The sequence below is a fragment of the Helianthus annuus genome, chromosome 16 (assembly GCF_002127325.2).
Source record: "Helianthus annuus cultivar XRQ/B chromosome 16, HanXRQr2.0-SUNRISE, whole genome shotgun sequence".
In the NCBI taxonomy this organism is placed as follows: Eukaryota; Viridiplantae; Streptophyta; class Magnoliopsida; order Asterales; family Asteraceae; genus Helianthus; species Helianthus annuus.
In genome coordinates, this window is record NC_035448.2 from 118,275,715 (window position 1) to 118,301,079 (window position 25,365).

At 39.0% G+C, this 25,365-nt stretch overlaps 1 protein-coding gene across 1 annotated transcript; it reads right to left on the reverse strand.

Annotated features, from left to right (window-relative positions):
- Positions 1-1,870: 1,870 nt before the first annotated feature.
- On the reverse strand, positions 1,871-8,212 carry LOC110918059 (transmembrane 9 superfamily member 1). Its single transcript, XM_022162446.2, has 12 exons — positions 8,030-8,212; positions 6,764-6,956; positions 6,580-6,684; positions 6,214-6,231; positions 6,013-6,107; positions 5,770-5,922; positions 5,530-5,664; positions 5,285-5,451; positions 4,412-4,506; positions 3,944-4,317; positions 2,678-2,951; positions 1,871-2,247 (listed from the first exon to the last, which is right to left on the reverse strand). The coding sequence occupies exons 1-12, from the start codon at positions 8,117-8,119 to the stop codon at positions 2,180-2,182; spliced, it is 1,767 nt and encodes a 588-aa protein (XP_022018138.1). The 5' UTR covers positions 8,120-8,212; the 3' UTR covers positions 1,871-2,179.
- Between the last annotated feature and the right edge of the window lie 17,153 nt (positions 8,213-25,365).

The window sequence follows — 25,365 nt, forward strand, 5'->3', positions numbered from 1 at the left end:
GAAGCTTTCAAAGGGAGAGAAACTGCTGGATTTAAAGATTGTATTTTAACTTATTCAGGGAAGGATGATGAATCCTTTGGATTTTGGCTTTCATCATCAACAGCTCTTATGTAACCCAACATTCTCCCCCTAGATCTGCTGATGCCAAAACACACTTATTTGGGCCTGTCTTTTATTCTTTTATTTTGTTGATGAAGAGTCCTTTGAAGGGATTTATTCCAGCGGTGAACAAGGACAGTTTGTTTATCTTCATCTTAGTAAACCATCTTTAACTTTACAGAGAAAAGTTCTTTGTCTTTACACCTTTTAATCTGTGAGTAGCTTCTTATCTTTGAACTCTAAGTTAGGAAATATCAAAAATTGCTACCCTTTGGATCTCTAAAGACCGGCAGGCACTCCTTTCTTCTGAGAGGTGTGGCATTATTGAACATCATCCTTTGGAGAATCCTCCAAAGCTACTATGTATGGGCCAACCTTTTGATCTTTTTCTATTCTGACACACGTGTTGTGTCTGGCATACATGTCACAAGTAGTGTTTTTTCTTCTTCATCAAGGTCTACAATCCAATTGGCATAACCATGTTTTTCTTTCAGATTGTTCAAGTAATTCTCCATTATTCTTGGATTGTAAGAGGAGATTTCTCGGGGCTTGAAAGGAACACCAGCAAACTCCTTTTGAGCAAGGTAGCTCTCTGTGTTATCCCAGGTTGGCCTAGGTGGGAATTGTTCTGTATTTTTCTTTCTTGCATCCATGTAATCCATGAATTCCTTTGACATTGTTGTGTCCTTCCACCTTGATATTGAGATCTTTACAGCCGATTCAACCATTATTAGCTCCTGATTCATCTTGAAGATCTTAGTAGCCTCTTCTAGTGTTGGCTTTCTCTTACTGTCAAACTTCCAGTTTGGAGATGTGACCTTCACTGTTGGATTAGCTAGAAACTTTTTTACCCTGGCCACTTCTCCCAATTGATTTTGTGCATCCCAGTTTTGGAACACATAAAAATTCTTGATAGGATAGGGAGCATTCTTCTTGAGCCATTCAATGTTTTCCTGTTTTGAAGCATTGACTGCAGACTGTGGCTTGAATGGAGGAATCTTTAAGAGTTCTTGTGATTTTTGAAACATGTGCTACTCATAATTTCTGATCTCCCTCATCCTCCTATCCATGATGTACGGAGCATTTCTGTATGTCATCTTCCCTTGATTTTTAGTGAATTTTCTGACAGTTTCTTCTTCCATAATTACATAGGTGATACCAAGTTACAATTTTTAAACTCGGATGATCCTTATCACTAACCAATGTTAAGTTTTTCCAGTCAAGTCTCTGGTACATGACCAAAATGCCCCTAATTATTAAAATAATTAATTAAAACAATAATCTTTGTGGGTCCCACCCCACTTCTTCTTCTACCCCAAACCACCACCCAACCCCACCTCCTTCACAAACGCTTCTCCTCCTTCACAAACGCTTCTGGCCACCACAACCATCCATTCTGGCCACCACACAAGCACAATGCTTTGACCGGAGTTGCCTCTCGCCGGTTTTGCAGAGAATCTGAGTCGGAGATAATGCGAATGAGGACTAAAACGACAGAGTTGACCTACGCAAAAGGAAGCTCCAACGTCAAAGACGGCGGCAGAGACAAAATGGAGGTCTGGCCAGGAGGAATGCTGGTTCAGAAGCAAGACCCGGATGAGGCACTGAACTGGGTTCATCCCCCTACTATAAGAGTTCGGGTCAATATACCACGAGATGATTATTAACTCTACAGCTACATTTGGTAACCAGTTCATAATTAGATCCCAAATTGCAAACATTTGGTAACCAGTTCATAACTGGATCCCAAATCGTCAAACTACGCGTATAATGCCGTTTTGAGTTTATCTTATGGAATGGCTGATGAATAAGAATACAATAGAATATGTATATGACAAGTTGTTTGTTAAGAGCGTGCTACATTAACAATGTCTTGACTCTTGAACTCAACCCTACTAACCCCCACCCCATTCTCGTAACAACTTTTTTTCTAAACCTTTCTTCTACATTCATTGTAAAGGTTTGAAAAAAACTAGTCGGTGAACACCCCTTTTAAATCGGCTTCAAATCTTCATATGGTATCGACAAAATAAACTACAAAACCTGGAAGGCCATTGTGGCGTTCTGTTAAAAGCCTTCCTTAATCACACTTGATGTTTCGGTAAATCCGTCTCACAAAGAGATTAGAGCCCAGATACCCCACAGCTCCTGAGAATTCCAAAGGATTCAGTTAGTAAAATGGGATTTCCAGAACATAAAAAAGCCCAATTCGGTTGTGTACCATCATGCCATTATTCAGATAGACCATTTTTCTCAAATGGGTCATCTACGAGTCGGATCAAGTTCACATGCACACAATTTTTTTCATCTTTAATAAATAATTTATATGGTAAAATATTATTGCAAAAATAAACTATTATAATGATAATAAGTTTTGAATAAATCAGTTTGACCGGTTGCCTCACTATTTTATATTTGACCCATATGAGAAAATATGACCCCAAAGTGACCCATTCAAAACTAAACGGGTCAAAATTGCCACCTCTACAAAAAGAAAGTACGTAGCAAGTGAAATGACAACTGTTTGAAACCGACAACGCATGTAACAAAATAATTGAAATTATGGAATGTAAATTACCACAAAGAATTCCTAAACCAAAGCAGAACATTGCAGTGTATCCGAAGTAGAAGCTGGTTTGGAAAAAGCCCGACATCTTGGTCTTGACATAATAGTAATATATCGAATACAAGTAGACATAAATAGCGGTAGAGGCTGCAGAGAAGAAGGAAGTCCATTGCCAGTGGTAATTCTCGGCATTTAGCAGAAAATACGTTCCCACAATTGTAACGCACACGGTCACGATGATGAGAATCAGAAAAACAAGTAGCATAAACCCATAAACATAGTACACCTGCCAACAAACATTTAATACAGATTTGAGCTCAGTAAGCCAAGTTGAGTGACATTATAGCAATTGAACTAAAACTTTGAAAACCAATAAATTGAATGGCAATGACAGAGGCTTTGTTGATTGTACTCTTCTCACTGACAACTGCTAGTCAGGGATACTGAACAATATTAATGGTTGCAAAATAGGCGGTCGGGTTGACCGTTGACCCACAAACCCTTTTTTGTCCCCTTTTCAATAGAAAAAACTAAAGTGTTATGAATGGCTACACAAAATATATACGTAAAGCAATAATCTAAAATTTCCAAATAGAACAATTTAGAACGTTTTATGCATTAAAAACTATACTATGAGAATTTGGACCCGTTTGACTACTTCTTTACCTATGTTACTTATTTGATCCAACTGTGACATATAGGGCTGCAAACGAACTGAACGCAGCGAACAATTCGTGAACCGTTCGTTTAATAAATGAACGAACACAAACAAGAAATTTCGGTTGTTTAGTTAAATGAACGAACATGAAGAGAGGCCGCGTTCATTCCTTTATGTTCGGTAACGTGTTCGTTTATGTTAGTGTGTGTTCGATAGCTCATTAGTTTTGCACTTTGCAGTTTTATATTTTATTTAAAATACCTCTAAATTCCGACAAATAAAATATTTAATATCAATGTATTATATATTATGTTCATGAACGCTTGTTTGTGTTCATTTGATTTCATTGTGTTAATGAACATTAGTTTGTGTTCATGATCATTCGTTTGCGTTCGTTACCAAAAATTAACAAACGAACACAAACATGTTCATTCCCTTAACGAACGAACAGGAACAGAAAATCTCATTATGCCTCGGTAAAAAACATCAATTGCCCCTATGTTCTTATTGTATGAAGTATTATTCTAATATATATGAATCTACTTTATCATTACTAAAGGAGCCATGTTATCAAAAATATAAGATGTAACGAAAAATACAAGCATTTGAAGAAAAGATACCTTGTAGTTCCAAAACGATGTGAAGACAAAGTACATTTCGATGAAAATACTGCCGAAAGGTAGCAGTCCTCCCATTACGGAGACTACAGACGGTGTGAGATACCACTTCTTGTCGGGAATAGGGCGAGGAATGGTTTTTACACGACAAGGGTTGCTTGGGGCCCCACTCCAGTTCCTTCCAACAACTGTACCGAGAAGAGCAAGAGGGAAAGAGATAAACGCCCATATAACAAAAACAACCACCATTGTGCCAAACGGAATTGCTGCTAGAGACCCGTAAAATATAGCAATCGTGTTCAGAACAAAGCCGATCCCAAAGCACAAAAATGGGAAAAGCGATGCGGTCAGGATCATCGACTTTATCCAGTTTTTACCTGTACACGAAACGAAATAAATTCTCAATCTGAGTATGTTTTCAGTATTTAAAAGGGAGATAGAAGTATAGAACCGTTAACTCGGGGTCCTTACCACCATGGCGTGAATACATGCCGCCACTCACGTATCCAGAGACAAATGACGTCAGGGCATAGCAGACAATGAACGTAGTGACAATTGCTCCTCGCCTATAAACAATAAAAAAAATAGGATCACTGAAGTGAGAATTTTCCAGATCAATACAGATAGCAAAACTAGATGGGTTGGGTAACGGGTCAAAACATGTTTGTTTGGTTGAGACTGAGGGGCAAAATACACTTTTGCCCAACTATTTGTACTTTTTACAAATAATATGCGCATTGAATATGATTTCGAAGAAAAAAAAAGACATATCATTACAACAGAGTTAAGTACACGGATGGTCCCGGTGGTTTACCAAATTTTGGATTTCATCCGTAGCTTTCCAAAAGTACACAGATGGTCCCCGTGGTTTGCACTTTGTAATGCATTTAGTCCCCAGCTTTTTTCCAAAAGTACATGGATGGTCCTTGTGGTTTGCACTTTGTAACACATTTAGTCCTTGGCTTGGACATGCTAGAACCTTTAGATTTGTTGGCTAGGGACTAAATGCATTACAAATTGCAAACCACTGGGACCATCCATGTACTTTTGGAAAGTTAGGGACCAAATCCAAAATTGTGGTAAACTACAGGGACCATCCGTGTACTTTACTCTTACAATAATAATCTAGTTTTTACAAGAATGTGATTTAGTAGGTTGTATGTGATAAAAGTACACTCGGGCCGCTTTATACCCGTTTCATTGCTCATTTTTCTTTAGCTATTTGGCCCTAAAAATAAAACACACCCCAAATTGACCCGTTGGGTCAAAATTGCCACCTCTATTAAGATGACGGTTTATTAAAAATTATATGAGAATTTGAAAATCTGCTAAAACATAACATACCCAATGTACAACGTTGCAACAATTGCAAACAAAATGACAAGAAGAATCAGTAGAGCCAACTGAGCACCCGTTCCAACCACTGCCGACAATAAAGCCAAATTACGCGGTGGTCGGAATACATCCCCATGCACAAGCTTCCAACCGGATTCTTCACTTACATCTCTTTCCTGAAAAGCATACATCTCGCTAAGTGGTAATCGGATTGTTACATCTTATGACTCGCGTTAAGTATGTGCGCCACTTACCAGACTGTCTAGATCATCGTCTTCGCGAGCGTACTTAGCATAATCATTTCTAAGAGTCCGCATCAAAATCATTGAAACCAACCCGGTGAGGAAGATAACCATCATAAACGAGTTAAAAATAGAAAACCAATGAATCTGCACGATGCAAAAGACAGTTGTAACCTCATGAGTGCAGTTTAAAAGTATCTTGTATAGCAAAGAAAAAAAACATTCCTAACAAAGGAATCACTAGTGACATACCTGATGCTCAAAAAAATGGTAATCCAAGTAAACATCAAAACGGCGTGCAAAAGTGATATTAGTTTCAGTCCACGTGACGGAGTAAGTCATGTCTAGGGTTTTCCCAGCTTCCAGTGGTCTTGGGTTCTCTTGAGTGAGATTAACATGAATGATCTATAATAATAACCCATTGTATAAGAAAACAGTTACGACGAAAACCAATTTACCACTGTACAAGCTCGTGTAAGAATAAAAGTTGGGGACCTGATCTTTGTTGTAATGTATGGTAATATTCTTATGGGTGAATAGCATATGCTTGCTATCGCTATTCCTATCAGTATGTAGCTCCCCAACGAAACCTACATGAACAACAGTCGAGCAATAAAATAAACATTAATAAGATATACTAGCGGGACATTCAAATATATAATCGATTGAAAAAAACGACGTTTGATAGATGCATACCCCAGAACGGCAGATCGTCTGAGTTTGGATTCCACACGGCATTTAGACCAAAAACAAAATCATATCAGAAAGAAGAAGATGAAAAGATAAACATGTATGACAAAAAAGAAAAAAAAAACTCTGATTAGAGTATAGTGCAATGTTTTGAAAACCAGACGGTGAACCAGGGATCTAGCCCGGTCCGGTTCACCCAATTAGACCCGTTTTGAGTCGAACCAGCCACCGCGAACCGGCGGTCGAACCGGAGAAACCGTGGGGGTTGAACCGGATTTTGATTGGCCCGACCAGTGGACCGGTAAGTAGAGCGGTTCGACATCCAGTCCGGTCTTGAAAACAGTTATGTAACAAGGAAACTAAAAAGCATACCCATGAAAAATTCAAACCAATAGTTATTCTCGATGGCTTCTTTAAACTGGTTAACCTTTGATTCATCAAGTTGAAGTTCACAAATTGTAGCCTTCTCCACGTTCTCTGCAAAAGGATACGTGTCATGTACCGTTTGATTACATAAGCTAAGTTTAAAAATTACAAGAAACGGTGACCAACATACTTTGAAACTTGATGTCAAATTGACTATCAATAAGTTCATTTCCACCCAATACTTCACCCAGGCCACCCCACTTATGCCCAGGGTTACTAGGTTTACGACAAAACGGAAGGCTGTAGTAGTTATATGTTTCCTGTGGGTTATTGTAAGGCCCAACTTTGTTTACCCAAAGTTTAACTGCTTCATCTGGTTGATACTGCAAAACAAATCACCATGTTTAGAATAAAAACAAAAAAAAAAGCAGAAGTAGAATCAATACAGTTGAAAAATACATATCACATTACTCATAACCATACAACCTTGTCATATTTTCAAAGCTCAACCCTACTCCTAACTCTTCCACTATAAAGTGCACAACTTTTGAAACAAATGACCCTATATATGTTTTCATGTACCAACCAGTTCAAGTATATGAATCTGTTTGTTAAACTTTTAGCACATTGCCGACATAGGCTTGAGAACAGAAGGGCCATAAAATCATCTTATACAGCCCCAAAGGATCTATTATAATTCGTATGCTGCAAAACATAAATCCTCACACAACCATAGACAAAACGAAAAGTAAACTTTCTTAGCTTAACCTATAACCATTTTCACTCCAATGTATGAATCACAACCACCCTTTCCTGCCATGTCAATAAACACATAGGGGCTGTTTGGCAACATCTGAATGGTTAAGTGTTGAACCAGTAAGAGATCTGAACCATTAAGTGATGAACCAGTAAGAGGTCTGAACCATTATAATTATAAGTTAGTATAATGTTTAACCGTTCAGAGGCAAATGTCTGACCATTTCAGATTAGAGGTCTTAACCATTCAGACTTAGTATAATGCTTAACCATTCAGAGGCAAATGTCTGAACCATTCAGACATTTATTTGCGAAACAAACAGTCTGAACCATTAAGTGTTGAATGAACCAGTAAAGTAAGAGGTCTGAACCATTAAACAAACAGCCCCATACACAACCAATCTCTAATGTATTAATCTGTCTTTTATCCAACTATTATTATTCTTATAAGGTCATTTAAATTGTAAATATCAAATAAGGGAGCTAAATTGCACCTAATTTGCTGCATCTTACAAAAATGAAAACCCCTAACATAAACCAGTAACGATCTAAACCCTAGAAAAAAAACTACAAACCTGAAATGTTGAGCTAAATTCCTTGCATAAAACAAAAGATATAGGAAGAAATTGTAAAATAGTGAGATTGAAGATGTAGGAAATTGAATAAAATTAGAAAGAAATAGGTATAGTTAAGAAGCTACCTTGTGATCATACTCTGAAGCGAAGACCGGTGAGGAGATAAGAAGAAAGGAAGCGGTGAGGAGGAGGAGGAGGAGGAGAGAAGACGGCATGACGGAATGGATTTGGATCTGAAGACGATTGATCGGAAAAAGGGGAATTTTTATGGATCGGTTAGTGGTTACTGTTAGTTCTCCATCCCAGTCAACAATACAATATATATGAGGGGAGAGAAGAAATAACACTTCTACTCAAATCCAACTAACCACCCCCGCGTTACGGAGGGGCGAACACCAATGTCATACTACTGACAACGATCACCAACACTAAAGTCGCTAAAGTTGCGGCGTGTTAATGCGAAGAAAATTAAATCGAAACGTAAAACATATAAAAGAATAACTAAGTCGATCTAGGACCCGCGCGTTACGATGAAGCTGTCAAACGGAAAAAAATAGACAATTGGTAAAAATGTTTAACCACACACGCACGTTGCGCCGTGTTAACTCACAAAATTTAGGATGGAACGTAAAGCGAAAATTTTGCGAAAAATAAAAAGTATAGAGGAACAAAGTTGAAAATAAAAAAGCTGTAAGGTTAAATTGTAAAAGATGATGTACAATAGTTTAATGTATACAAGTGTTACAAATTATATCTATACTAGGAGCCACATGAGAGGAGCTTGAAGTTCAAGCCCTAGTACACATGATCTTATGCTTGCTACAAACTCACGCATTATCATGGGGCACCCTACGCAATAATTACTTGTACTTTCTTGTGGCTCAAAGTTGTAAACCCACATTGGGTACAACCATAAAATGCATAATACATCTACTAAGCTTGATGTACAAGCTTTAATGCAACAAAATGTCTATAAAGCTTGATGTACAAGCTTTAATGCAACAAAATGTTGCAAATTATATATAACTAGGGTTAAGACCCGCCCGCGTTGCGGCGCGGGTACATCGTAAATAGTGAATGGATTAGTCCAAACGTTGTACGATGCATTAACCATATGAAAACACACATTTCAACGTATCCAGTTGAACTCAGTGTAACATGTATTAACATTGTGATTGGATCAAACGTAAAGTAAATGGAATTCATATCGAACAATCATAACGTATTATATGTGACCCAACTTATACAAAGAAAACGTAACGGGTACGAAGGAAAATATGCACATGTAATCGAAAGAGATTAGTTAGAGCTTTCGGAAAAAAAAAAGGAAGAAAAAGAAACCATTATTTGACTCCACTCGGTTTGAAACAAACTTTACGAAACATACTTAAAATAAACATGATGGGGTACGGTATTAGACCCGACCCAAGCGGTCGGACTTCCCGTTACTTGTTGCTTTTATATTAATTATTTATTATTGTTGCTTACTAACCCAACCGCGAGGCCCAACGCGATGTAGTTTACACTACTTTGGGCTGGGGCTTGTAGCGATAACCCCTAACTGGGCCTGGCCCATTGAGGTTAGGGGAGGCCCATATCCCCTATATAAAGAGGTGTTCACCTCATTATTAGGGAGAAGAGATGGAGCCGCCACACTTTTTGTAGCTGGAAATAGGAGAATCTTCTTCTACCGGCAATCTCTACAGCTCCACTTTCTTCTCTTCTCCATTGCAGATCTAGGTTCAAGAGGAAGAACAAGGTGCGATTCTTCACCCTCTAGAGAAAGCGGTCCAATCATCCCGGCGGTGATTCCGTGTTTCTTCATTGGCGCCCACCGAATATTTTATACATTTGTTGATCACATCTGGTTCTCTCCTCTGCTCTTCAGATCTGTATGCTTGAAATCACACTCTCGATCTTCAAATCGAGAAACCCCACAGGTGTGTTCATTTAAACTTTAAAATATGTGATAACAATCCGCTCATTCTAATTTTACACACAATATTTTGTCAAAAAAAACCCAAGATTTGGGTTTCCCTCAAGATCTGGGTTTTGTTTTTTCGGTTGAACCCTTTTTTCTGTACGAAAATGCAAATCCAGAGATTACCTTTTCATCTCCCTACCTATTTCAATTATCAGATGTAGTTGAATAACTTAGGCATTATTCTCAAAGATGTTTTTGTTGAATAAAAAATTTGAAAAGCTTGAGATACATTGCGTATCATATGGATGAACATTAAATCCATTTTTTATTAAAAAAAAGGTGTTTTTACAGTTGTAAACATTTCCAAACAAAACGTGCACTAGGCTTTTAGAAAGTAATTTGCAGTGGGAAAAGTTACAATTAATACTGCACAAGGTATTATCCTATTGCACATAAAATTGGGTGAAGGGAACACATCCTGACATGTGGCAGGAAAAGTGTACTATGTGTTCACAATGGTACATCTTCACACCCACCATTTGTCATCATGCAAATTTTCAATGCGCTCCAAACATCCTCCATTAATGGTGGATAACCATCCTGCTCAAGCAACTTCTGGCCTACAATCCCCATTATGCGACGTCGAGCATCAACAACCACCATGTGCGTCGGGATATATCTCTGCACCGCGCGCACGCAGACACCTCATGATGACAACCGCGCATCCTCAAAGTTGAACTGCCTCCGCCACTGCGCAGATACGGCATGACTGCCCGCCACTATGCGCATGCGGATATCTCAAGGAGACGCTCGCGCATCATCATCAGAGCATTATCCCACGTCGTCGCAGGTATCGAAGACACCAATTCGGCTAGGAAGCATTACAACTTACCGCCAACATGCGGCGCAAGTAAGCTTTACACAAGGTACAACCTTTGCCTTCATCTTTGATATATGTCTATGTATAACATACTCATACAAATATATGCGCTCACGTTATACTTGGAAATGCCCATACACTGGTGGATGTGTAGATCTAGTGTAGAGCATAGAATTAAGTATCCAAACACACAGGGTCCCTGCGCCACTTCAAAAAGTTTTACAACTTACCTTTTCGTGCACCTGCGCATGTAACACACACTCTGTCACCCGGGCGCCGGAGGCACCTGCTTGTTGGAGTCTCGCGCACCCCGGAAAGATCCAACTCCCCGCGAACAACTCCACATTGTCGGTAAAGCTCCACTCGCGGACACATTGCGCATGCGCACGGTTCCGCCATGTTTTCTAAACACAACACTATAACAACCCTTATATTTTTTATCGGCAAATTTCTGATAAATTTCAGACTATTAACATCATGTAACAGTTCTGAGTGGGAGCTTTAAAATTTAGATGTCTCATCTTACATCAAACAAGTGAAGTAAAGCATGCACTGAACCTTGCATGCCAACTGCAATTAAAAGCTTTTGGAAATTCATGACATTCTCACCAGAATATAATTACCACTTTTCCGAGACACCTGTCATCAAAAATGAGTTTTACAATTTTGTTGGATAAAAACCTACTTACAATTTTGTTAAATAGAGCTGTCATTTTCATTAAAAAGGATATTGTCGTTTTGTACAATCCGTCAAAACACAAACGTGTCCCGCCCTTGCCAGACCAGCAACGTCCAGCCAGAAGTCTATGTGTCAACGACACCCATGGTGCTCCCTGTTTGTATAACTTGCGCTTCAAACACCCGGCAACAACCACGTCGCGCGCAACCACCTGCCACCTCCGGTATTAACCACGTCACGCGCAACAATCAACCTGCCATCTCCCGCACCAACCAAGTCGCACGCATCAAAATCTGTCATCTACAGCATCAATCAGGTCGCACGCAACAAATCACATGTCATCTCCGGCATCAACTACGCCGCGCGCATTAGTCACCTGCGCATGCAGTCATGAACTCGAGTCACGCAACAAGGATATACCTCCTCCACCACGCGGACACGTTCCGACCACCACCTCCAGCCCGCCAACCTTCACATCATCTAATGATTAAGGCTCATGGTACGTAGTAATTTTCACCCCTCGATCATATGGCGTTAGTAGTCTTCAAACAAGGTACAGTTTTGCCTTCATCTATATTATGTCTCAAACAAGGTATAACTCCCACCGCCGCGCGAGCAAGTTCTTCACACGCGGACACGGTCCTGCCGCATGAGCAAGTTCTGCATGCGCGGGCACGGCCCCGCCGCGTGAGCAAGTTCTACATGCGCAGGCACGATCCCTCCGCATGAGCAAGTTCTTCATGCGCGGACAAGATCCCGCCGCATGAGCAAGTTCTTCATGCGCTAGTACGATCCCGTTGGCGGACACTCTCTGCTACGCGGACATGCTTTGTCTGCCTTAACGCATTATCAAACAAGTGTAAACTGTCCTGTGAGAAGGCGCCACCGCCTGCAAGCAAAGTCCCGCGCCGCACATGCAGGGTAGTCAACCGTATTTCACAAAGCAATATCATAAACAATCCTAGTGTGGTCGTCGTCTTGCCGCAAGAAGTCACCTTTTTCCCCGCCAGTAGAAACCTCGCGGGCTCATTGCTTCACAAACAATATTTTAATATTCAAATGAATTTGAGACTGTTCTCTAAAACTTTCGTTTTCTACAAAGTTTGCAGCAAATCATTTAATTAAATGAAAAGACAAGTCAAGATACTTGCTATTATCCTTATCCAGCTCATTGTTTTTACTTTTTACTTAAGCAAAGTGCTTGTCATCATGATGTCACTAGTACCTGCCATCCTATACACATTTTCAAAACCAATTTAATAAATCCAATTATATAATAACTATGTTAAATAAAAGACCATTTGCAAAAAGTTTTTGCCCTTCTTTGTTGTGTTTCTACTTTGACAAAAAAGTGATAAAGTGCATTATATCTATATATTATGCTCGTATTGGTTATGCACAACCAATATTTTAACATAACGCTACTAACATTTTATTTAGTAGCAATAAAATAAAAAAAAACTAGCATATCGTAACATCCTTATGAGGGTCAAAATTGTTTTCACATATTACGGAATAGGGATACTTAGAACAAGCTCCTTATAAGGACAACGTTTCGGTACAATCCTTTCCATATATAAAACCCGTTGTTACAATCTATCTTGTCAACTTATGCTAACATTAGGCAGGGTGCCTCATAATACACCCGCATTCGATAATGACATTTGCAGATTTGGCCATACATTAAATCGGGAAAACGCGGCGAGCAATCCTACGCACACCGATGAAGGATTAAAAAGGTGCAAGACATATGAGCACGAAAGTCGCCACGCGCGCATGCTCATTTACATACGAGCACGCCGGTCTCCATACGACTCTGCTGCTCTACATACGAGCATCTCAGCCTCCATGCGAGCTTGCTGCTCTACATACGAGCACGTAAGTCGCCATCCGCGCATGCTTCTTTACATTTGAGCACGTAAGTCGCCATCCACGCATGCTTCTTTACATTTGAGCACGTAAGTCGCTTTACGCGCATGCTCCTTTACTTATGAGCACGTTAGTCGCTTTACGCGCATGCTCCTTTACATATGAGCACGTAAGTCGCCATACGCGCATGCTCCTTTACATACGAGCACGCCAGTCGCCATACGCGCATGCTCACGCCAATCTCCGTGCAAGACTGACTGCTTCTCTACATGTGAGCACGTAAGTCGCCACGCGCGCATGCTCCTTTACATTCGAGCACGTAAGTCGCCACGCGCGCATGTTCATTTACTTACAAGCAAGCACGTATGTCGCCATAAGTCGCCACGCGCGCATGCTCCTTTACTTACGAGCACGTAAGTCGCCATACGCATATGCTCTTTTACTTATGAGCACGTAAGTCGCCATACGCGCATACTCTTTTACATATGAGCACGCCAGTCTCCAGGCGAGCTTGCTGCTACACATGCAAGCACGCTAATCTCCATGCGGCCCTGCTGCTTTACATACGAGCATGTGTGTCGCCCGCGCGCATGCTTAGCCATATATGAAAACGCTTACAAAACGTAAACTGTGCTACAAATGCACGTACCACTTTGGGTATACGCAAAAACACATAGGCTAAAATAAAGTTTCGCTTACACCTACAATCTTCAAGACAAGCCACATCTCCTTGCTTCACGCCACATTGTTGTTGTGGCACAACGGAGGATTAGCGCAGGCTTGGGTTTCCACTTCATTATCCTGACGCAACTTTATGCCAATTCTCATTCGCGATAACCTGCTCAAAGTGGATTAACACGTGCAAATATTGTAGACAACAATTTACACAGATTCAAAAACTATATATATACGTATGCTTCATGGCCTAAGACACCCGCACCATGCGAAGTCACCAAAAGGTGAATATTTTATAGTAGCCACACGAGTGTGTGCGCACTGCTAAAGTTGGGCCACACGAGTGTGTGCACGTAAAAAATAGTTTTTAAGTAAAGGAAGTATAGGGATAAACCGAAACAAAAAATTAGTAAATAATATAATAGGATAAAAATGTTCGTAAAACCGTGCCAAGTAGCACCAATGCCACAGCCACATCGACTCTCAACATCGTAAAAATAAAATAGATAAAATGGTAAAAATTACACTGAACGAAAAGCAGACTAAAATCGTTGAACCACGCACACCCGTTACAGTGTCTTAATGCGAAAAAATTAACCAGAAACGTAAAACGTAGAAAATAATAACTTAGTCGATCAACGACCCGCCCGTTGCGGCGAACTTTTCAAAAGGGGAAAAATGGACGCGTTGCAACGGGTCTGTCAAATATGAAAAAATAGAGCAAAAACGTTGAACCTCACATGCACGTTACGACATGTTAACTCGCAAAATTTAGAACGAAAAACTTGCGAAAGATAAAAAGTATGGGGACGAAAGTCGTAAATAATAAAGTATTGTGTTAAATTATAAAAGATGGAAAACTTTGGGTTAAAAGTAAAAAAAAATGAAAAGGGGTTAAAATATAAAATATGAAATGTTTAGGTTAAAAGTGAAAAATGAAGTTATTTTTTTGAAACACTCCCCAAGCACAAGGTACAAGTCATGATGCACATATAACTTGCTTATTTATATATGGAATAATATAATATAATTTTAACACACTTTTATATATTTTTCGCAAAAATTCGGCAAGTAGAACTTGGATTGTTGACGAAGACATAGCTTTGGTCACCTCTTAGATTAACGTGTTTGAGAAAATGCAATTAGGAACTGCGTTGTTTGGAAGAGCCGTGTTTTAAGAATTCCGTCAACGTGTAGGCAAAACGAAACGAATCGTTCTTCGGGCCAAGCTATTTCAAGGTTTAGGGATTTGAAAAAGAAGTTTTTCACATTTAACAAACTCTCAATATTGTGATGGCCTGTGATGACGGTGGAACGGGGGTGGAAGCGGTTGTCACACCCTCAAATTCCATATGCGGAGTATTACCGCGAGGCGTGCAACTACCCAGGATCCAGCCACTAATTATTTTGAACCGTTTGCAAAAAGTGTAAGTTATTTCAAATAATAATACAATTAGTTACTTAATTTAAAATTTTCAAAAATATAATTTGCAGCGGAAATGTAACTTAAAACTTTTTACAGTTAGAAACCACAATTTAGATGAATGTACAAAACGTATAAATTACACACTCATCCGTTTGCATTGTCCGTTCTAAGTTGTATCGAGCAACCTGCAAAGCATGCAGTAGGGTGGAGTTCACAAATTATCCAGTTTTAAATTTTGAAAATGTAAGTTGTTTAGATAAAACATTTATAATCACGTTATAGGGAGCTACCCCATCTGTAAGCTCGCTAAACTGTAAATACCGAATACTGAGACGTTGTGTTGTTGTGCCCCAAGTCAATGTCTATCATAATTGACCAAGTTTCAAGGCCTACTAGTTCACGCCCGATCCGCCCAGTCACAGTGTGAGGTTTGTTAAACCTAATAGCGCTATCAACTAATATCTCGTTCGCCCCCGGCGACTAATCAGTATCGTAAAGTGGGGACTTCATGATAGAGTTTCGCTTAGTTCGCTAAAACATGATTTATAAATAATATCCAAATGTATTCCCCCTGCGAATAGCAGTTTAAAAGTATCCTTCCCCAGGATAGTAGTTCGTCCGTGTCCCCGGGACGCATGCTTTTAGTGTGTGTGAACTCACCTTTGCTTTGCTTAGTAGATAAAGCGTTTGTCCTAAGTTGGTCAACCACGTCCATATTCGTCTCAGACCCGACACTGTCGCACTGTCGCCATTCCTGTGACAACTCGAGTTTCCGAGATTCCACTTTCGCATTTACTGCATGTTCACTATTCGTTTAGTTGTTTACTTGCACAATTGGTTTGCTTTGTAATTGTATACGTTTTGGTTCAATAAAGTGTATTGTGATTGTGCATGGTTATGTGTTAAAGATTTGACAAATACATGAACTTGGTGATGAAACTGTAAATTATATTGTGATGGGTGTTTTATGTAAAAGATGATACTTAGGGGGTGAGTAGAGTAGTTAGTGAAATCTTAATCACTCTTAACCCTAATCCCCTTCACTAATCATCTCACAAAAATCAGTATACGTACTTTCACATCCTCCAATCCTCTCCTACAATCATCTTCTTCATCATTGGCACAAACTCTCAATCATCACTCTTGATTCCTCTCTCTATCTAGAATCAATCCAAGGTAATTGTTTAATGGTTATTTGTTGCTAATCATTGATTGTTTGATTCATGCAAAAACCCTAGTTCTACATACAATAGTTCTGTGTTTATTGATTGATTCTGATTATTGTGAAATGGTTATGATTGTTGTGTAATCATTTGCCTGATGATTAAGATGCATGATATGTTAGCAATGTTGATTGTTAATTTGATTGCTGCGCTGTGAATATATGAAATTAGGGTTTTGATCGTAGTCTTCTGCAAACGTAACTGTTCCATTGATTCTGTGAAACAATTTTTAGAATTCACGCATGTTGAAAACTCTGAGTTTTGCCCTAGTCCGACCTTTGAATGATATGTTTCATATGTCCGAGTTTTGTTACTTGATGCTATCTGAGTTTTGTTTAATTGATGTTGTCCGAATTTTTATTGTATACCCTTGTCCGAATTTTTATTGTATACCCTTGTCCGAATTTTAGATAACAAATCACATGGTCCGAACTTTATATATGAAAATAAGGTGTCCGAATTTTATATATGGGTTGATGGTCCGAGTTTTTGAACAACACATGAGGTCCGACCTTTTAAGGGTTTTAGGGGGAATGATGTTGTCCGAATTCTTTTAAAGCTTATGATCTAGTCCGACTTTTTAAATGATGGGGATGTTTGTCCGAATTTTATAAGGGGAGGGGGAATAGGTCCGAACTTTATACATATATGGTAAGTCCGAATTTTGTAAGCATGTTAGTCAGAGTTTTGTGAAATGCTCTCTTGTCCGACTTTTTGAATGGCATAAGGTCCGACCTTTGTGATGTTTATGTGAGGTCCGAAGTTGGTTCATCACATAGGGTCCGAGTTTTGGGCCATGGGGTCTTGTCCGAATTTTTATATATAACACACTTGGTCTGACTTTTATATGTAAACATGTGGTCCGACCTTTTACTAGATACATGTGTAGTCTGAGCTTTGTTAATGGTTATACAGTCCGAGTATGTTGAGTTGTTAACAGAATCAAGCAATTGTTGAATGAAAAACACCTATTCTGCCACCACTGTATGTATGTTATTGTAGATGTATGTTACTGCATGATGCTGTTTGTTACTGGATACTGTATGTATGAACATTCTATCTGATATCATTCTGTACACAATTATCACACAGAACACAGTTGCTTGAATACCAAAGACTTGTAAACCCTAATTGAAAATAAACACTTACATCGAGTTATGTGCAATGTACCCTAGGTCGTGTGTAAAGGACCTAACTATTAATTAACACTAGGAGCAATAACATACCGAGCAAACCAAGGTGAGTTCACACTCTTACCAAGGCATGGGATTCCCGGGGTTTGGGAATGGGATTGAATGAATGAGGTTGAATAGATACTTGTACTTACACCGTTACTAGACTATCTACCATCGTCCTCGGATGCGCAGGACGCATACGTAAAGCCTACGTATACTTGTACTCATCACTGTCCTCAGGTTGCGAAGGACACTCACGTAAGACCTACGTGAACTTATACTCACTACTGCCTCGGTTGTGTCAGGCACTTACGTAAAACCTACGTAAACCCCCGCGTACCCCTGTCCTCGGTTGTGAAGGACACTTACGTAAAACCTACGTAAACTTTGTACGTACTACTGTTCTCGGTAAGAAGAACACATATGGTTACAAATAGTCTAGTGTATATACAACTATGGGAAACCCCCACCAGTAGAATATACTATCGGCCCAGTAGAGCCTCACGTTACGAAAGGAACTTACTGTTACAAACTTACTTACTTTGAACTCGCTCAACTAGTTGTTGACTCTCTGTTACATGCCTTGCAGGTCGTTAGGTATACATGGAGCTTGCACAGGGAGGCGCGGTTGTTGTGGACAAGGATTGTGAATGTTTGATTTAAACATTAAGACATTACATACTTTATTTGTGAATGGGCTTTTACTCATACGCTTCCGCTAAACTTTGTTATTATACTTATGTTTTGGAACACCTTTCATATGGATTGGTTTGGTCTAATTACATTTACTTTTACTATTTACATCGTTCTATATGATTGGTGGCTTGATCCTGGTCAGTCACACCTCCAAGCGGTGATACTCCGCGTGTGGATTTTGGGGGTGTGACAATTCCAGCCGTCATCTCAGCAGCTACTGCTCTTAGACGACCACCATCACCTATTCAGTTGCATCATCATCATCATTTTTGTGGCTAACCGGAGCTCTGCCGGAAGCTCAGTCCGTTGTCGGAGCTCCCCAGTTTATCGGAGAAACGGCATTCTGCCGTCATCATCACCGTCGGGCCACCACCGCACCACCGCAGAAGGGTGGTCGGCATTAACTTTTTCCGTCATCTCTCTCTCTCTCTACTGTTTTGGCAAGGTGGGTGTGAGTGGGATTGAGATAAGGGGAAAGGGGTTGTCGTTGGGGCTGTGGTGTGGCTGGGATTTGTCACCGGCCGAAGAGTGTTCTGCGGTGATCGGAGATTAGAAAGAGGAAACGGGGGAGAAGGGTAGGGTGTGGGTGTGTGGCTGGGGAGGGATATTAGGGTTTTAACTTTTTAAAAATGAGGGGTGAAGTGAAAGATAGGATGATTATATAGTCTAGGGTTTAGGGATTTAGATGAGTTGGATTGGGCTAGGGCCCGTGCATATGGATCCACCCAAGATTATATGTCTCGCTCACTATTTCGTTCGTTTTACATTTTTCGAATAATTATATTAATATATATACGTGTGGGTTAAATTAAATACGCGTTGTTTCGAGTTGTTAGCTAAACAGTTCGTTTTCTCGTCGCGAATTATTATCATTTAATAAATAATAATAATATAAAATAATAATACTAAGATACGCTTCTCTCGATGATGGGGATTGGGAATACGGGTTGTCACATTCTCCCCATGTTACAGGAATTTCGTCCTCGAAATTTAAGCTAAGATATACGTTACGCTCTTATTTATAAATTCGTTAATAACTTATTGTTATACGTTAATACACGTAATTTCACGAAAGTTCACAAAATGAACCGTGTAAGGCACATAGCACATCACATAGCATGTAAAGTCACATAATTCACCTAACATGAAAATTCACATAGTTTATACTTATTTCACAGAGCATGGAATTTCACATAATTTATATATATTTGCTCAAGAATATTGTGTCGTGATTGTATGTGAAATTTTTTAGATACACGATTTACCTGAAGTTAAACGCAATGTCTCAGTGGATGTCTACATTAACGGGGTTTGTGTTCATTCTGTGAGAGCCGGGTGTCACATCTTTCCCTAGTTGAAAGAATATTTGTCTCGAAAATTTAAATTACATTTCTAGAATGATGCTCGATCTATAGGTAACTTACTACGCTTGAGGGTTAGGGTCTCACGTGGTTCCTTAAGTTGGGCTTATCAATTAACATTGAAATTAAACCAAAACATTGAAAAGCATTCCTCCCAAGAATAGTAGTTTGGAATGTATTCCTCCCAGGAATAGTAGTTTGTTTATCCCCCCCGGGACGCCTGCTCGCGAAATAGTAGTGAATCTCGCTTTAGAGCGCGTGTTATATCAAAAGTTTTGTGTCAACGATACGAACTTGCATAGCAACAATGTTTGCACATCCTAAGTGTCACGGCCCTAGCCCCAGTTTGACCCGGTCCAGAGCCGCGGAACAGGAACCCTGTGGTATTTCATTTAGTCGACAACGGAAGTCTTTAATACAGGACCTTTTAATACTAAAAATGCCCGTTTAATTTATTACATAATTTAGGGATAAAACCCTGTAATTTACAACAAAGTGATTTCACTGGGAAATCTTTATTTTACAAAACATGTTTCTTTATTTATTTATTTATATTGAGCCACTTCCTTAAGCTTGTAGTGCTTCACTGCACTTTTCCTGGATCACATCAGATCACCTGAAACATGTTTGAAAAAGGTTTTGTCAGCGGGGAAATACTGAGTGAATCATTCTTTTGTTTAAAACGATGCATTGTTATAATTTACAGTATTAAGAGCGATTACAATGTTTCTACATGTCAACCATATACCCACGGTATTTGTCACTCGACCACCCATTGGCTATCTCGTTGTCCAATGGTGTCTGTGACTATGGTCATATCACCCCTTGGCTATCTCGTTATCCAATGGTGATGGATTAACAAGTAATGTATACAAAACCCCACATACCGGCTGTAATGAAGACTACAAAGACTTAATCCCTGTAATTATAACTTTGAAAACAAACATGATTTTGAAAGCAAGTTTGGTAAAAAAGAGAATGACTCACATTGCAGATTTATGCGGGCGGAGTTTAATCTACTGATTAGCCTGTTTAACCTAATTTAAATAACAATGCACACGAACTGGGTTAGTAACTAATACAGCATTTACGACAATTCACGAGATTAAACCCTCACAACAAATGACAAAGTGCGATACTTAAACATCCATCGAATTAACGACGAATGACAAAGTATAAACCCAATTTGAGCAGCACTTAAACATTCGTTGGATAGTTTCAATCGATCGGACGTTGAATCGTAATAGCGATCGAGTAAATACCCGGTATCGTAGCAGCACCTCGCTATTATGAAATTATAGCTTTAACAGTGAGAATTCGTTTATAAATGAAAGTGTTTCGACAACAGAATGAAAGCTCCTGTGTAACACCTCGAAAAATTTCGTCCAATAATGTCTTGACACGTGTCATAAGGTTCCGGTATGTGAAAACATACTTTAGAAGGACTAAAAGTGACAAACAGTGAAAACTATGGAACATAAGGGTCCAAAGTGTCAACAATGGATAAATAGGCTCTATGATAACCCCACATAATGTTTATAACCTTAAACGGATGGTTCATGGATCATACGACGCGGAAATTGCACAAAAGTGAAGTATTGTAAACTATAGGGGCCAAAAGTGTCAACATGTTGAATTTATACCTCTGAGTGAACTTTTGGCAGACCCGAAGCTTTGTAAAGCTAAAATATACTCACTAGAATATGTGGTAAAAATTTCATGAAGTTTCGTCAACGTATGAGAAAGTTATGGCCAAAACCGTACTTAAGGGACTAAAAGCGTCAACGTCGAATTTCATGGCTTTTCGGTTGAGCGCAAAGTTATCCGAGGACATTACCATGTTGGTAAATGTCCTAAGGTTCTTAAAAACCAAGTTTGGGGGTTTACGGGTCGAGAAAAGTAGCCGAAACATCGCGTACAAGCTCAGGGACCAATTCTGCCAAGTTTGAAACTTGTTGGGCTGAACCAGGGGTCAGGCGACCCGCCTGGGAAAGCCCAAGCGGGCCGCGTGGGGCTGCCAGCGACAGAAAACTCATTTTGGGTCGATTTGGGTCCGATTTTGGGTTTGTTACAGCTGGTTCTTGCCTCCTTTTGCACCAATTAGAAGCCATGCATGGCTACTACAACAGTAACCTCGAATTTGTGGCTTTAAATCAGATTTGATCAATGTTCTTGGCACTTGCATTTGTAAACAAAAGCTCTCTCTATCAAGAACCTTCAAGGCAAGACTTCTGGAGCTAATCTGATCAACAAGGCCGACTTCTAGTGTTCTCTAAACACCTATAGGACCCTTGTAAGCTTTCAATTCGTTCTTTAATCCGTTCTTGTTGTGATTATTGATAAAAGTCAAACTGGGTGTTCATAACCTTTGACTTTCCGATTAAACGGATTTCTTTCAGTCATTTCTCGAATTGAAACTTGTTATAGATTGGTATTTATGTGGGAAACAAACCCTCTAAAGGGTACTCTCTGATTCCCACTACATGCATGCTAAATGTCGAGTCAAACCTATTTCTAAAAAGTCAACAGAAGCAATTTTTGTGAAAAATGACATAAATAATGATATAGATGACATGCAATCTGTTTGATCTTCATAGAAAGCTTTATTATGAATATAAGAATGTATTTTACCACGATCAACTCGACGATCTTTAGTGTAAACCCGGATTGGAACCGAAAGTCTTAATAATCGACTTTTTCGTAAACTATCGGTTCGGATCCGTGCATGCATGTTCGAGATCTGTATTGGAAAGTATTTTTGACTATTTTTATTTTGTTAAACTTTCTGGAATTTTCGTTGATTGAGTCTACGCCTAGCCTATTCGAATGCATGTTTCCGATTTATGCATAAAGTTGACTATCTTGCCCTTTTTGTTATAAAACGTGATTTTTGGAAAAGTGAAAGAGTAGAAATCTTTATTTTTAATATATAAACTTGCACCGAAAATTTCGGATCAGTTGGTGGTCCAGATTGTGAGTTATGGCCGTTAGCGTAAAACTATATTATAAATTTACATAAACGGCCCTTTTCGTGTAGAACCCGTTTCTGGCCACGTTTTGATGCAAAACTTTTTACCAACTGATGTATTATAATATTCTGGGAATTTTGATGATTTTTAATAAATTTTTGGCTGAACGGATCCTAGATCGCCTAGTTATTTCGGGTTATGTCGGTTTTGACCGTTTAAGCCATAAAATGAGTTTTACACATCCTTTTGACCCGAAACCTTTTTCTACTGATTTTAAATGTTAAATAAATTATTTTAAGTATTCTGGAAATATAAAAATCTCAGATTTATTGTGAAAACCCGAAAACGCCCTTAAATCGCATTTTTAGCGTTTTTAACGCATAGTAAGCGTTATACTTATTTTTAACATATAAGACTTATACCTACTGATGTAGTTAGCATATTTTCATATAATAACAGTAAGTATAAGTATATAAACTCAGACTTCCAGTTTTGGCAGTTTTAGCCCTTGTGAAATTACTAAAATACCCCTACGGTGCATAGTTTGGTTTTAAATGATAAATCTGATATATGGGTCATACCCTACTGATATAATATGTTATATTAAGTATATTTACTGTATGAACCAGACCCGAAACTCAGATTTCTAAATTTACTCTTTTATGATCTTTTGAATGACCAAAATACCCTTTTAAGGCGTAAATTGGGTTTAAAATTATTCCGGGCAATATAGGACATAACTTACTGATATTATATCATAATTAAAGCATATTATATCAGGGAACTTGCATTTGAATCATTTGACTACCCGTATCGCCCTTTTTGCGTTCGGTTCGGTTTACGTAACTAGTTTGCGTAGATTGACCGAAACGGGTCAAACGTTATCATTTTTGTCTCAAAATCCAGAATGTATTTAGTATACCCATATTATACAAGTAATTGAACTTGTCGGGTCTAAATAACGTTCTATCCGGTCTTCGCTTAATCGTGCGCTTGAACCATATATTTCCTTAAAACTAACCGGTCTAAGCTTAGGCTTAATTAAAGACCCGTTAGTAATCTAATTGGTTATTTATACCATCGTTCCAGACTAGAGCCTTCCGGTAAATTGTACCTACGCTTACTTAAGTGAATACGGCTGAGTTATTATAATTCTTGCCATTTAAGACAGGAGCTAGCTCAGGTAAATACTCTTAACTTATTTTCCCTATTACGGGCTTGGGATACGGTAATATAAATACCGCATGGTCAGGTATGGGATTCAAAGACCAATGTGTCGGGAAATCCAAATAACCTGTTTTTAATTCGTATTGCTTGACTGAAACATTGGGGATTAATGCGACCGTGTCCTGGATATCCTTGACTCATTAATTGCAATGGCCACGACCTAAGCACGGGGTGTAGGCATACACCTGACAGATGCTTCATGCTTATTATTTGATTATACCCAATAAGGGATTCCCAATAAGGGAATAGTGGTGTGTCGGTTAATCTTGAACCGGCATAGGACCGGGCCCCGCATGTAGAGCAAGTTATGTAAAACTGATAACATGAGATATAGTTTGTCCCAAGTATAAAAGATTAATCTTGCCTTGTGCATTTTAATCAAGTGTCAAAATAGTTTTGTGCCTTGTGCGCCTAAACCAATTTTCATAAACTCTTTTCAAATGAGTCAGTTGAGTGTATTTACCAGTGAAAACTGACGTATTTTCCAAAGTCTAAGTGACAGGTACAAGTACGTAATAGGCTGGAAGCTGCTCAGGGCGTTAGTAAGGAATCTTGCAAGTTCTAGGCGTCTAAAGTCTGTTGAACATTTATCTTATTTTATTTGATCCGCCTGTGGATCCGTTTCAACTACTTGTGATATTAAACATTACGTTTATGAAAAGTTGAAATGAATCTATTTCTGCTTCCGCTGTGCATTTATATATTGTGTTGTTTGACTATGATGTTATCAACTACGTCACGTTACCCCCACCGGGCCCACCGGTGACACGTGGAAATTCGGGGTGTGACAGGTTGGTATCAGAGCCAACATTGAGTGAATTAAACACTAGCCCTTAGTGTTTAATCTCAATGACACAATAGCACATTCATTAACCTTCTGAGTCTAGACTTAACATAGGAATACTCCCGATTCTAATCTGTATTTTACTGCTTCCAATTATTTTATATATTGGATACGTCGCCAAGCGAAGGAGCCGTAATAGGAGTTCTCCACACCGGAGTCCCGAGATGCTGAGCTTCGTGCCACGGCTAAAGTGAAATGAACATCCAAGGAGAAAGCATTCAGAAATAAAATGAAGAAGAAGCTCCTTTTACTGAAGATCGTTTCCTTATTAGTCCTTATAAGGGCATATTTATCTTTCAGTCCCTGCGAGGACAACATTATTCCTTTCAAGTCCCGCTTAGGGCAACTTTATACTTTTACTTTTATATAATGGAATGATTTCGTTTGGATTTTCATTCTAAATAAGAAATATTAAATAAATGGAAAATATCAATTTTTATTTGATTTGCCATTTAACAAGAATCTTAGTAAGGCAAAACCTAGCTTGAATGTCTTAATAAAAGGCCTGGCCAA